Here is a 15,000-nt window from a genome sequence, read left to right on the forward strand (position 1 = left end):
TATTTATAAAGCAGCTATCAGCAAAGTCAGCGTTAGTGTGAGTGTTAATGTGAGGGTGACTGTGAGTATGAGTGCTAGTGCTAATGCTAGTGTTAATGCTAGTTTTGATGTTAGTGCTAATGCTAGTGTTAGTGTTAGTGCTAATGCTAGTGTTAATGCTAGTGTTAGTGTTAGTGCTAGTGCTAGTGTTAGGGTTAGTGTTAGTGCTAGTGTTAGGGTAAGTGTTAGTGTTAGTGTTAGTGCTAGTGTTAATGCTAGTGTTAGTGTTAGTGCTAGTGTTAGTGTTAGTGTTAATGTTAGTGTTAATGCTAGTGCTAGTGTTAGTGTTAGGGTGACTGTAAGGGTGACTGTGAGTATGAGTGCTAGTGTTAGTGTTAGTGCTAGTGTTAGTGCTAGTGCTAGTGCTAGTGTTAGTGCTAGTGCTAGTGCTAGTGTTAGTGCTAGTGCTAGTGCTAGTGTTAGTGTTAGTGCTAGTGCTAGTGTTAGTGCTAGTGTTAGTGTTAGTGCTAGTGTTAGTGTTAGTGTTAATGTTAGTGTTAATGCTAGTGCTAGTGTTAGTGTTAGGGTGACTGTAAGGGTGACTGCGAGTATGAGTGCTAGTGTTAGTGTTAGTGCTAGTGTTAGTGCTAGTGCTAGTGCTAGTGTTAGTGCTAGTGCTAGTGCTAGTGTTAGTGCTAGTGCTAGTGCTAGTGTTAGTGCTAGTGCTAGTGTTAGTGTTAGTGTTAATGTTAGTGTTAATGCTAGTGCTAGTGTTAGTGTTAGGGTGACTGTAAGGGTGACTGCGAGTATGAGTGCTAGTGTTAGTGTTAGTGCTAGTGTTAGTGCTAGTGCTAGTGCTAGTGTTAGTGCTAGTGCTAGTGCTAGTGTTAGTGCTAGTGCTAGTGCTAGTGTTAGTGCTAGTGTTAGTGTTAGTGCTAGTGCTAGTGTTAGTGCTAGTGTTAGTGCTAGTGTTAGTGCTAGTGTTAGTGCTAGTGCTAGTGTTAGTGCTAGTGTTAGTGCTAGTGTTAGTGCTAGTGTTAGTGTCAGTGTCAGTGCTAGTGTTAGTGTTAGTGCTAGTGCTAGTGTTAGTGTTAGTGTCAGTGTCAGTGTTAGTGCTAGTGTTAGTGTTAGTGCTAGTGTTAGTGCTAGTGCTAGTGCTAGTGTTAGTGCTAGTGTTAGTGCTAGTGCTAGTGTTAGTGTTAGTGCTAGTGCTAGTGTTAGTGCTAGTGTTAGTGCTAGTGCTAGTGCTAGTGCTAGTGTTAGTGTTAGTGTTAATGTTAGTGTTAATGCTAGTGCTAGTGTTAGTGTTAGGGTGACTGTAAGGGTGACTGCGAGTATGAGTGCTAGTGTTAGTGTTAGTGCTAGTGTTAGTGCTAGTGCTAGTGCTAGTGTTAGTGCTAGTGCTAGTGCTAGTGTTAGTGCTAGTGCTAGTGCTAGTGTTAGTGCTAGTGCTAGTGTTAGTGTTAGTGTTAATGTTAGTGTTAATGCTAGTGCTAGTGTTAGTGTTAGGGTGACTGTAAGGGTGACTGCGAGTATGAGTGCTAGTGTTAGTGTTAGTGCTAGTGTTAGTGCTAGTGCTAGTGCTAGTGTTAGTGCTAGTGCTAGTGCTAGTGTTAGTGCTAGTGCTAGTGCTAGTGTTAGTGCTAGTGTTAGTGTTAGTGCTAGTGCTAGTGTTAGTGCTAGTGTTAGTGCTAGTGTTAGTGCTAGTGTTAGTGCTAGTGCTAGTGTTAGTGCTAGTGTTAGTGCTAGTGTTAGTGCTAGTGTTAGTGTCAGTGTCAGTGTCAGTGCTAGTGTTAGTGTTAGTGCTAGTGCTAGTGTTAGTGTTAGTGTCAGTGTCAGTGTTAGTGCTAGTGTTAGTGTTAGTGCTAGTGTTAGTGCTAGTGCTAGTGCTAGTGTTAGTGCTAGTGTTAGTGCTAGTGCTAGTGTTAGTGTTAGTGCTAGTGCTAGTGCTAGTGTTAGTGCTAGTGTTAGTGCTAGTGCTAGTGCTAGTGTTAGTGTTAGTGCTAGTGTTAGTGCTAGTGCTAGTGTTAGTGCTAGTGTTAGTGCTAGTGTTAGTGCTAGTGCAAGATTTTTTCACACAAAGTCAAACATAGACAGTGCAAACAATGTAAATAACAGCCCTGTCTGTTCTGTGTGTAGGGAGCAGCAGTAGTTACCTGTCCCAGCATGGCCAGCTCAGCCTCGTAGGTATAGTGGTCCAGAGCCATGAAGAAGTACCCAGACTCCACCTGGGTACATTGACGGCCCATCATATGACTACGACAACGACACTGCCCATTGTCCATTGAACAGCTGAGGAAGACAGATAAAATGTCTATTCAGTAATCCTGTAGTTGTACAACATGAATCAAATTCATTGGTAGAGATATACATTAAGAGGCCATTTTGTTTTTTATTAATTGTATGTGATGCAGAAACAGATCACAATGTCACTCACTGGTTATCGGTGGCTCCGCCCACATCACAGTCACAGTCTCTGCAGCCATTCAGGTCGTGACTCAGTGCCCAGTGTTCTGGCTGTGGGCGGGTGGGAGACAGGCAGAGACAGCTGTTAGCACCAGACAGACTGCATTCCCACCTACCTTCTGCATCAGCCAGGGTTACTGGATCATACATGTCAGCTGATGGGTTTGAATATGAGTCATAGATGGCGACTCAGATACAGTGCCTTGCGAAAGTATTCGGCCCCCAAAAGGTGGCGCTACAAAGTATTAACTTAAGGGGGCTGAATAATTTTGCACGCCCAATTTTTCAGTTTTTGATTTGTTAAAAAAAGTTTGAAATATCCAATAAATGTCGTTCCACTTCATGATTGTGTCCCACTTGTTGTTGATTCTTCACAAAAAAATACAGTTTTATATCTTTATGTTTGAAGCCTGAAATGTGGCAAAAGGTCGCAAAGTTCAAGGGGGCCGAATACTTTCGCAAGGCACTGTATATCAACCCTGTGTTCCTAGCTCCAAATACATCCTGTCTATCAAAATGACTTACTGTAACTACATCCTGTCTATCAAAATGACTTACTGTAAATACATCCTGTCTATCAAAATGACTTACTGTAAATACATCCTGTCTATCAAAATGACTTACTGTAAATACATCCTGTCTATCAAAATGACTTACTGTAAATACATCCTGTCTATCAAAATGACTTACTGTAAATACATCCTGTCTATCGAAATTACTTACTGTAACTACATCCTGTCTATCGAAATGACATACTGTAACTACCTCCTGTCTATCAAAATGACTTACTGTAAATACATCCTGTCTATCAAAATGACTTACTGTAAATACATCCTGTCTATCAAAATGACTTACTGTAAATACATCCTGTATATCAAAATAACATAGTGTATAAGTGCAGGCTGGTAGAGTTTAAGTTATGGGTGAAAATAGTGGTTGTCCGTTCTTGACTTTAAAATAAGCCTATATGCAGCTTCTGAGAACTCAGGATCCACTCAATCAGGACCAATGCCTGCTGACCATTTTTGATCTGCTGTAACACACCAACCGGAGAGGTCTGACATCCCTGGTCTAAATTTAGACATTTCTGGGTACTGTTACTGGCATGGCAAGGAAGTTAGGTGAGTGATAGGGGGATGTGAATCACTCAGAAACACCTATGAATTCTGTATGTGAGAAAGAGCAAGAGAGAGAGAAAGAGAGGGAGAGAGAGAGAGAGAGAGAGTGTAAGAATGAGAGAGGAAGAGAAGAGAGAGTGTGAGAATGAGAGAGGAAGAGAAGAGTGTGAGAATGAGAGAGGAAGAGAAGAGAGTGTGAGTGTTAAGGTTAGAAGAGGGAGGCTCTCATGGACTCTTACCAGACACTGGCCACAGCTGCGTCCGGTGACCTGGCGCTTGCAGAAACAGTCCCCGCTCACAGGGTCACACGGTGGTCTCTCTGACACCGTACCCCTGGGGTCACACTGGCAGGCTGAGGGGGGAGAGCAGGAGTTATGGGGCAGGCTGAGGGGGGAGAGCAGGAGTTATGGGGCAGGCTGAGGGGGGAGAGCAGGAGTTATGGGGCAGAAACAGTCCCCCCGCTCACAGGGTCACACGGTGGTCTCTCTGACACCGTACCCCTGGGGTCACACTGGCAGGCTGAGGAGGGAGAGCAGGAGTTATGGGACAGGCTGAGGGGGGAGAGCAGGAGTTATGGGACAGGCTGAGGAGGGAGAGCAGGAGTTAGGGGACAGGCTGAGGGGGGAGAGCAGGAGTTATGGGACAGGCTGAGGGGGGAGAGCAGGAGTTATGGGACAGGCTGAGGGGGGAGAGCAGGAGTTATGGGGCAGGCTGAGGGGGGGAGCAGGAGTTATGGGACAGGCTGAGGGGGGAGAGCAGGAATTATGGGACAGGCTGAGGGGGGAGAGCAGGAGTTATGGGGGCAGGCTGAGGGGGGAGAGCAGGAGTTATGGGGGCAGGCTGAGGGGGGAGAGCAGGAGTTATGGGGGCAGGCTGAGGGGGGAGAGCAGGAGTTATGGGGGCACAGGGGAACAGAAATATCTACAAAATATGATACATAGGTTTATTCATAGCACTGACGAAACTAAACCTTTTGAACAAAAGATTGCAAAAAAAATCTTGAACATAAAGACCACTCAAAATGACTGAATCATGACTATACTCCTACTCCTCTCCACTCACCTTGGCAGCCAAGAGGATGGTCTGCACTCAGGCCGAAGAAGCCAGACTTGCATTTGTCACAGCGAGGTCCCTCCACATGGTCCTTGCAGCGGCACTGCCCAGCGACCATGCCCAGGGACGGCTCATCATGCCCGTCACAGATGCCCCCGTTCAGGGAACCATCAGGATCACAGTCACAGGCTTGCAGGACGAAGACAACAAACGTCCTGTTAACGCCAAACTTAAAGCTGGAATGCGTAGCGGTGAAACTGACACGTCCATTTGCGATGTTACAACAACAAAGACGTTACTTCAAAACAATGTCGTATAATTAAATGTGAAGGCTGTTATTTCATCAAATCAATTCTCTACGTGTAATTATTATTACGTGATTAAATTAATCATGTAAACTTTAATTTAACTAGGAAGTCGCGGCACCACGGGAAAAATGTATCGAGTCTCTATTTTCCGAATCGACACTTCAGATATGATTATGAAAACTGTCGCTTATTAATGAATTACTATTACCTCATCGGTTCTCGTTACTGAACGTAGCAAACCCATGGATATCTGCAAGAGCCCTAGCCTAAATGATGAATCAGCGATATACAAATTGGCTTAAATATTTATTTATTTACTAAATAACTAAATAATCACAGAAATACTTAAACAAACAAACAGTAGATATTTGGGTTACTACATGATACAAAGAAAAAAATGGCTATATCACGAAATGAAGGCTTGGTGGACAAAGGAAAGACGAAAGGGTCTGAGAAAAGTGGGAAAGACAAAATGGATTCCCTTCACACAGTGGATAATTATATTCATTTAAATGCTAGTCCTTTGCACATGAACGGCCGTTCATTCAAAACTAATTGCAATGTGTTTATATTTACGTCCGTATGTCGTTGTTGTCTTCTCTGTTGGAATCGTCTGCTGGAGACTCAACTCATCAGAGTCTCTGGTTAACTTCCCTAGAAGTCACAATGTCTTCTCTGTTGGAATCTGGTCCGTCTGCTGGAGAGTCAGTTCATCAGAGAGTCTCTGGTTAACTTCCCTAGGAGTCACAATGTCCTTCGTGGTCGTAGCTTTCTCCGCGGCTCTGGATAGTGTCTGTTGTCATGGATACATCAGGCCTACAGATCGTCATTGCATAGAATAGATGCTTCCACGGTTGTTGGTATTCTTGTACTAGACTTACGTAATTTCCAGCTGTAGACCAGTAACTACACGTTTAGGATTTGCTCTTATTCTGTCGTGATCGATAGTCTCAGAGCTGAACCATTTCCAGCTGTGTAGCCAAAACTACACGCTGTCTGGTCTCCTGGGCCTCCAGAGTTGTAGTTCTTAACCATTTCCAGCTGTGTAGCCAAAACTACACGCTGTCTGGTCTCCTGGGCCTCCAGAGTTGTAGTTCTTAACCATTTCCAGCTGTGTAGCCAAAACTACAGCTGGATGGTGTCCGTGGCCTATAGAGTTGTAGTTCCTAACCATTTCAACGTGTAGCGACAGCTCCATATTTTCTGTTGTAATGGCCGATAGAGTTGTAGCCATTCCAACATGGGGACTCCGTCCCGGCATTCTTTGACTTAATGTACATTTAGTAGGAAGTGGGTTTTATAGTGGGTTTTATACTCTGTGGAAGAAGGGGCGGTTCTATGACACCTAATGTTATGTCTGGGCTCATGGGGGTGTGGCCACTGACTAGTTAAACTTTATATGAAAATCTATAGAAAGTTAACATCACATTACATATTTTCACAAATAGTTTCTTGTTGAATCACATACGTTTCACAATATTTATATGTGAACCTGACAGCTGGTAAATGTACACTTTAAGAGATACAGTTATGTGTGTTTCTTGTCCTTCATGAGATCACCAAATGAAACACACTCTACATGACTGTCCCTTAAATATCCACGGACCATTCCCACGTTCTCAAAAATAGAAATATTGTTTCATTATTCAAACTTTTGTTGCCCAAGGGTCTCTGTGTTCCACTGTTTACATTCCAATCTCGAACACTACACAGCATAGAGGCAGCGTATTTTATGACTGCCCATTAAACAGCCGACTTCCCGCTCTCCCCCGCTAGGAGAGAGAGCACGCTGTAGAGCGGACCCTCCTGTAACTTGATCCTTCAGATCATCACAGGAGTGTCATGACAACAACCACCAATGTTTTTTCCCCTCTGACATCATCGCAAGCACAATAGAACAGTAGAATATGTACTATGATGTTTTTGTACCAAGATGCTTGACGCTCCTCTCCTCCTCTTATAAACAGAATATGTTCTGTGTACCAAGATACTTGACGCTGCTCTCCTCCTCTTATAAACAGAATATGTTCTTTGTACCAAGATACTTGACGCTGCTCTCCTCCTCTTATAAACAGAATATGTTCTGTGTACCAAGATACTTGACGCTGCTCTCCTCCTCTTATAAACAGAATATGTTCTGTGTACCAAGATACTTGACGCTCCTCTCCTCCTCTTATAAACAGAATATGTTCTGTGTACCAAGATACTTGACGCTGCTCTCCTCCTCTTATAAACAGAATATGTTCTTTGTACCAAGATGCCTGACGCTGCTCTCCTCTTATAAACAGAATATGTTCTGTGTACCAAGATACTTGACGCTGCTCTCCTCTTATAAACAGAATATGTTCTTTGTACCAAGATGCCTGACGCTGCTCTCCTCTTATAAACAGAATATGTTCTTTGTACCAAGATGCCTGACGCTGCTCTCCTCTTATAAACAGAATATGTTATTTGAGCCAAGATGCTTGACGCTGCTCTCCTCTTATAAACAGAATATGTTATTTGAGACAAGATGCTTGACGCTCCTCTCCTCCTCTTATAAACAGAATATGTTATTTGAGACAAGATGCTTGACGCTGCTCTCCTCCTCTTATAAACAGAATATGTTCTTTGAGCCAAGATGCTTGACGCTGCTCTCCTCCTCTTATAAACAGAATATGTTATTTGAGCCAAGATGCTTGACGCTGCTCTCCTCCTCTTATAAACAGAATATGTTATTTGAGCCAAGATGCTTGACGCTGCTCTCCTCCTCTTATAAACAGAATATGTTCTTTGAGCCAAGATGCTTGACGCTGCTCTCCTCTTATAAACAGAATATGTTATTTGAGACAAGATGCTTGACGCTGCTCTCCTCCTCTTATAAACAGAATATGTTATTTGAGCCAAGATGCTTGACGCTGCTCTCCTCTTATAAACAGAATATGTTATTTGAGACAAGATGCTTGACGCTGCTCTCCTCCTCTTATAAACAGAATATGTTCTTTGAGCCAAGATGCCTGACGCTGCTCTCCTCCTTTTATAAACAAAATAAAAACAATAACAAATGTGCCTGCGGGGCGACCAGTTGCTCCGTCTCACCTGCAGATCTCAGCTTTAATAACCATCACGGACACACACACTACCGAGAAAACATGGAAACGCAAAAGTGATGGCAAGGTTTCAACGAGAAAATAACCTTCATACGTACCTATCATCACTCATACAGTCTGATAATGTAAGAAATACACACACAGTTCCTATGTCCCAGCCCTGAGACGCGATCAGTCGACCCCCTCTACGCACCACTACAGACTCCTGGGTCTCTGATGTGTTTGATTCCAGACCCCCTCTACTCACCACTACAGACTCCTGGGTCTCTGATGTATTTGATTCCAGACCCCCTCTACTCACCACTACAGACTCCTGGGTCTCTGATGTGTTTGATTCCAGACCCCCTCTACTCACCACTACAGACTCCTGGGTCTCTGATGTGTTTGATTCCAGACCCCCTCTACTCACCACTACAGACTCCTGGGTCTCTGATGTGTTTGATTCCAGACCCCCTCTACTCACCACTACAGACTCCTGGGTCTCTGATGTGTTTGATTCCAGACCCCCTCTACTCACGACTACAGACTCCTGGGTCTCTGATGTGTTTGATTCCAGACCCCCTCTACTCACCACTACAGACTCCTGGGTCTCTGATGTATTTGATTCCAGACCCCCTCTACTCACCACTACAGACTCCTGGGTCTCTGATGTGTTTGATTCCAGACCCCCTCTACTCACCACTACAGACTCCTGGGTCTCTGATGTATTTGATTCCAGACCCCCTCTACTCACGACTACAGACTCCTGGGTCTCTGATGTGTTTGATTCCAGACCCCCTCTACTCACCACTACAGACTCCTGGGTCTCTGATGTATTTGATTCCAGACCCCCTCTACTCACCACTACAGACGCCTGGGTCTCTGATGTATTTGATTCCAGACCCCCTCTACTCACCACTACAGACTCCTGGGTCTCTGATGTATTTGATTCCAGACCCCCTCTACTCACGACTACAGACTCCTGGGTCTCTGATGTGTTTGATTCCAGACCCCTTCTACTCACCACTACAGACTCCTGGGTCTCTGATGTGTTTGATTCCAGACCCCTTCTACTCACCACTACAGACTCCTGGGTCTCTGATGTATTTGATTCCAGACCCCCTCTACTCACCACTACAGACGCCTGGGTCTCTGATGTATTTGATTCCAGACCCCCTCTACTCACCACTACAGACTCCTGGGTCTCTGATGTATTTGATTCCAGACCCCCTCTACTCACCACTACAGACTCCTGGGTCTCTGATGTCCCTGCTGGGGTTCAGGTAATAGAAGGGTTTACACATCTCACAAGTGCGTCCCATGGTGTTGTGGAGACAATCGTCACAGACGCCACCGTTGGCATTGCCCGTGGAAAGATACACCGCCATGTCAAAGTGACACTGGTTGGAGTGACCATTACAGTTGCATTCTGGGTTGAGACAAATGGACAGATATTAAAACATGAAATTAAGATTTGATTACAATCTCATTCTATTGGATTTTGACTGCTGCTGTGTGATGAGTAACGGATGAGTAGGAGATGAATAAGAAATGTAATGTTTCTTGTTATGGTTATCAAGATTGGAGTCTCATTCCTTTGGTTATGACTTTTGACTGGTGTGCTCATTCTAATATTCAGTAATGTGTTGCAGATTAGAGATGTTTCTTCTCATGGTGTGCTCCACCGCCACTCACTCTTGCAGGCGTTGGTGTTGCGTCCCTCAGCCGGTCTCCAGGGCACGTCGTTATGGAAGTCGTCACACAGCTCACAGTTCAGACCCTTGGTGTTGTGCTTACACACACACCTCCCGTGGACCTGAGAGACAGAGAGGCTGAATTAGTCCCAGAGGATCATAAACACACCCTCCCATGGACCTGAGAGACAGAGAGGCTGAATTAGTCCCAGAGGATCCTAAACAAACCCTCCCATGGACCTGAGACAGAGAGGGTGAATTAGTCCCAGAGGATCCTAAACAAACCCTCACATTCTAACTCCCTTTGCATAGTTACCTCCAGTAGTTCCATAGTTACCTTCAGACAACAGCAATCTTTATAGGGTAGTTCTTCCTCCATACAGCACAGGGGCAGTGCTGTGTTCCTTCACTTACTCACCATGCCCTCCTCATCCTTGATCCCATCGATGGGGGCACACTCGGAGGCGTGGCCATAGCAGAAGCAGTTGCCGCGGACGATCAGCTCATACATGGCGTAGTAGTACTTCTCCTTGATCTCCACGCGGGAGTCCAGCAGGTTGTCACCCAGGGTGTGCAGCTTGGTGAAGTTCACACGCAGGTTAGTGATCTTCAGCTGATCTACACGATGCAGGCAGAGGAAGTGAAGAGAGGAAGGGGGCGAGACAGACAGACAGATTAGGAGGTATACAACAGGCTATATGAACATCCTAATTCCTATCCTTCAAAGCCAAAGGAAAGGCTCCCGCTAAAACCATCAATTACACCATCAATTACACCATCAATTACACCATCAATTACACCATCAATTATGAGCCCCGAGCGTCAGTTTCTGAGTGTTACAGGGAATGTTTCAGTGCATGGTTATGGATGTTTTTTAAATCATGTTTTGTCACATACAGTACAGTGAAATGTGTTGTGTTACAGGGTTAGCCATAGCAGTACGGCGCCCCTCGAGCAAATTTAGGTTAAGTGCCTTGTTCAGGGGTGCATCGACAGATATTTCACCTCTCTCTCTCTCCTTCTCTCTCCACTTCAACTTAGCGTTGAAACACAAACTAGACGGTCATTTCCCATGAATAAAAATTGGTGGGACTTGCTTTAACTCTTTACAAGTATTTCTGTGGTAGTGGAAGAAGTTTAAAATGTTTAATTTAATCCAAGAAGTTAATGTCCATGTTAAAATGTAGTAAAAAATAATTGGTCTAATTACTTTGATAGACTACACTATCAACCTTCTTCATTTGGAGTGGTAGGCAGTTAGAACACATATTTCATCACAAATAATTACAGTCAGACTAGCCTACTACACTTGTATACAGTCTCATACTAGAATACCACAGTAAGCTGTAACAATGCAGGACAGAATACAAGGAGACATGGGTGAAGTTAAAAATAAATAAAAACTTCAACCATACATTAACTTCATAATCAAATCTTAATAAAATACCAACACCAAAGGATAAAACTGTTCAAATAAAGTTATGACTAGATAGATAAATAAATGGATAGATAAATAAATGAATGATACAGGCATGGAAGACCTAATGGATGGAGGGATAAAACGAGGTGAAGTTGGACTGATTGGTTTGAGAACTGTATGGTTGAAGGTGTTGATGGTGTCTGTGTCTGTGGGAGGTGGGGGGAATAATCGGGAGTAGCTATTGCTGTTCTGATATCAGATTTGAATATCAGAAAAGTAGATCGAGGTGCCATACCGGTCAAGTTTTTGTTGAGAAAAGTGGTCAAGGTAGCTGTTTAGCGTCTAAAAGTCACAATGTTTACTCATTCTCTCATGCTTAGAATTTGAAAGTCCTGAAAAGTTCCACGGGTAGTTAATTCAACAGTGGGAAGTTCGCTAAATTAGTTGATGTGGTTCCTAAAAACAGCTGTACCTCTTGATTGGTAGTAGATACTTCTGTTATTTTGTTCCCCAGAAGGTGGTCAAAACGGGCAGTTCTTTGAAAAACTTAAGACGAAAAGTTGTCGATGTGATTACTTAAACAGCTGTATATCGTTAGATCTGTACAATATATTTCTGTTCCGATTCCAGATTAGAATAGCAGAGAAGAGAACAAAGATGTCATACCCTCTACATTTTTGTTCGGAAAGTGGTCAAAGTAACTGATTTGTGTCAAAGTTGCATTGTTGCATTTACAGTGTATGGAAGTTGGAAGTCATGATGTCACAACGGGGAGGTTTAGAATGTTGAAAGAAGTCACAATATTCACACCTCTAAAGCTAAAAATCGGTGTTTTGAGGCGGCTACCTTCACTATACTCTGACGAAATACATTTTTAGTATTCTCTGTGTGGTTACTTCCATTACCTCCCTCTATTTGACTACCATACAGTTTCAACAGTTACTGTTTCATTAACGAAAGTTAATGTTACATTCAACTCCAGTGAAAACGAGAGAGAGGTGAGAGGGGCAGCCTCAAATCCATTGCTCCTATCAGGGCTCCTGGCCTATCTGAGCATATCCTTTCTCACACACAGAAGAGGCCTGTTCTCTGGACCTTGACAGGCAAAACACCACTCCCTTCAATCAGTTCCACAGGGCTTTGTGGAATATCAGGCTTTTGCCAGGACCACAATGAGCCATGTCCAACTCTTACGAATTTCAGTCAGGCCACTGCTAAAGTCATTTCATTGTTATTATTAACATACTAATGTACCTTCTGCCCAAAGCTCCCCCAACATCCCTGACAGGATTACCTCGATCCTCTTTAAGCTATCTATGCCGTGGAGGATCTCTGCGTGGGAAAGTGCTCATACGAAACCATACTAAACCATAGGCATTCTGTAACCGTATACCAGTCCTGACAGTCAGGCTTCATATCGCTCTCCTCTCCTCTAAGACATCCTCCGTCCGTGTTGATATTCCGTGGCACGCTAGCAGATCCCACCGTTTCCATTACAGCGAGAACACATCAGGTTTCAGCACTTTAAATCACTGAACGCTCTAAAAATGTGTCTCTCTCTCTCTCTCTGTCAAACTGGAGCTAACGCCGATATCGCCAAAGAGTTACCATAAATATGTACCATAAGGGAGAGCTAATGAGTGACTTAAACTCAAGTTCCCTTATTAAACAAGTGGAGATTATTAATGATCTTGGCAGTGCGCTCGCTACTCATTCAGAGTGTCTGCACAACGTGGAACCATAACCAGTTAAAGGGTCAGGGTCAACCTGTACCTTGGTTTCATTAAGACTCTCAAGAACAGAACCTCCCCTGGCACTACTTAGGAAAGGCGGCTCTTGTTCCTGAGAAAACAGTGAAGCCATGCCAGTCGAAACATAAGGGACAGCTTGTGTGGGGGAGAGACAGCAGCTGGTTTTTACATTCCGCTACTTTCCCATAGTAGACAAGGCGTCAGACCTCAGATCAGAGAGCAGAGCAGCCCGTCATGGTTCATTGTGTTTAGGGATTGTATGAGCATATGACAGGGTGGCAGTTGCTGTATCATGTAGGCCAGGGTTCTCCAACCCTGTTCCTGGAGAGCTACACTCATATAGGTTCACACCAGGGCTCTTCAACCCTGTTCCTTGAGAGCTACCCTCCTGTAGGTTGGTGTGAACCTACAGGAGGGTAGCCTTCAACAGGGTTGAAGAGCCCTGGTGTAGGCTATGTGAGTTTGGATTTTTCATGGAGTAAGCGGTTGCCAGTTGTAGTGACTGTTGACGGTCTCTTACTCTGAATGTTGGGGCTGTAGGGGTCCTCAATGTGGATGGAAGGGTCCAAAACTCTGTAGATGGCCTGGAGGAAGATGAGGGACACGACAGGTGGTTGAATGACGTCTACATTTATGGATATATTCATATATACTGGATGTCCTGTAAGGCTCAGTTGGTAGAGAATGGTGCTTGTAAGGCCTTGATTCCTGGGGTCACCTATACACAACATGTATGCACCCATGACTGAGTCGCTTTGAATAAAGGCGTCTACTAAATGGCATATATTGCAGTATACTTATATTACTATAGAACACTAGTAATAGTGATTCTCTATATCTATATAGCCAATCAGACTCACCTCTCCCTCAGTGGATGGCTCGATGTCAGAGTAGCGGGACTCACAGGTGACATCATCCACCTTGCGCAGGGGACCTTTGGATATCCCGGGGAAGACCGAGGCACAGTCGTAGGCAAAGTAGCGGTACACCTGCCAGTTACGTCCAAAATCTGCCGATCGCTCAATCACCATGGCTGCTGGGCGAAACGTCTGTGTGACAGGAGAGGAATGAGATGTGTGTAGACACATTTGATGAAGACACAGAGCATTTCCATATGATGCATTCATTTCACACAGTTCTAAAGGCTACTGCTTTAAGTGCTCCGTGGCGTATCTCACCTTGAAGGTCATGATTAGATGAGTGAAATGGAATTCTGCCTCAAGGTCCAGTTGAATGAAGACATCAGGCTTTCCTGAAGACAAAACGAGAGAGAGAGAGAGAGAGAGAGAGAGCGAGAGAGAGAGAGAGAGGGAGGGAGAGAGAGAGAGAGAGAGAGAGAGAGAGAGAGAGAGAGAGAGGGAGAGGGAGAAGGAGAGGGAGAGAGAGAAGGAGAGGGAGAGAGAGAAGGAGATGGAGAGAGAGAGAGAGAGAGAGAGAGAGAAAGGGAGAGGGAGAGAGAGAAAGGGAGAGGGAGGTTATGTCAAGCTTTATGGTGTTGCTATTAAATATATTTAAGTACATTTATTCAACCTGTCATTCATCGTGTCAATCTGTCTGTTACAGGAAATGTAGAGCCATGTTTTCACCACAGTGATAACTCAACTACCAGTCTTAAGGGAACCCCCTGTCTGTGTCTTGGCTTGAGTAATGGCATCTCAACAGGAAAAAAACATTCACGTCTCGACTGGAGACATGGTCCACCACATGGCTAAGCCCATACACTTCCTGATCACCATCCATCCTGGGGAACCACTTGAGTTGGGCTGCTATTCACAATGAATTGGGAGAGAAGGAGTCTTGTGTTCCAGTAGGGGAGGGGGGGGGGGGGGGGGGGGGCGTTTGGCATTATGCCTTATGCCAAACGGGTATTCCCCTTCTAGCAGCTGGAACATGTAACTGCTACAACACAGTAAATAACATAATAACCAGAATGAAAAGTCCCATTGCAAATTTCTAACAGCTAATTTATGGACAGGCCACAACGTAGCTCAAAAGGAATCCTGAGAGAACACCCTAAACACATGAAGCTAAGTGCTTTGAGGAGCTTCTTACTGATATTCAAATGCAGTCTGAAGTGAGTACAAACAGCAGTAAGACAACGATTAAATCCATAACTCGGCGCATTAAAAAATGAGCAAGATAA

The 15,000-nt window shown here is 44.3% G+C and overlaps 1 protein-coding gene across 2 annotated transcripts in view; it reads right to left on the minus strand.

Moving 5' to 3' along the window:
• The window catches only part of LOC110492626 (laminin subunit beta-2), a 68,334-nt gene that overhangs the window by 19,778 nt on the left and 33,556 nt on the right, over window positions 1-15,000 (minus strand). For both annotated transcript variants that reach the window (XM_036947619.1, XM_036947620.1), the window contains exons 5-14: window positions 14,036-14,109; window positions 13,718-13,906; window positions 13,378-13,441; window positions 10,105-10,304; window positions 9,688-9,808; window positions 9,233-9,421; window positions 4,626-4,805; window positions 3,803-3,915; window positions 2,417-2,496; window positions 2,136-2,271 (exon numbers count right to left, since the gene is read on the minus strand). In XM_036947619.1, coding sequence (XP_036803514.1) covers window positions 2,136-2,271; window positions 2,417-2,496; window positions 3,803-3,915; window positions 4,626-4,805; window positions 9,233-9,421; window positions 9,688-9,808; window positions 10,105-10,304; window positions 13,378-13,441; window positions 13,718-13,906; window positions 14,036-14,109 — 1,346 coding nt within the window. The remainder of the gene's footprint in view (window positions 1-2,135; window positions 2,272-2,416; window positions 2,497-3,802; window positions 3,916-4,625; window positions 4,806-9,232; window positions 9,422-9,687; window positions 9,809-10,104; window positions 10,305-13,377; window positions 13,442-13,717; window positions 13,907-14,035; window positions 14,110-15,000) is intronic.

The sequence above is a fragment of the Oncorhynchus mykiss genome, chromosome 16 (genome assembly GCF_013265735.2).
Source record: "Oncorhynchus mykiss isolate Arlee chromosome 16, USDA_OmykA_1.1, whole genome shotgun sequence".
In the NCBI taxonomy this organism is placed as follows: domain Eukaryota; kingdom Metazoa; phylum Chordata; class Actinopteri; order Salmoniformes; family Salmonidae; genus Oncorhynchus; species Oncorhynchus mykiss.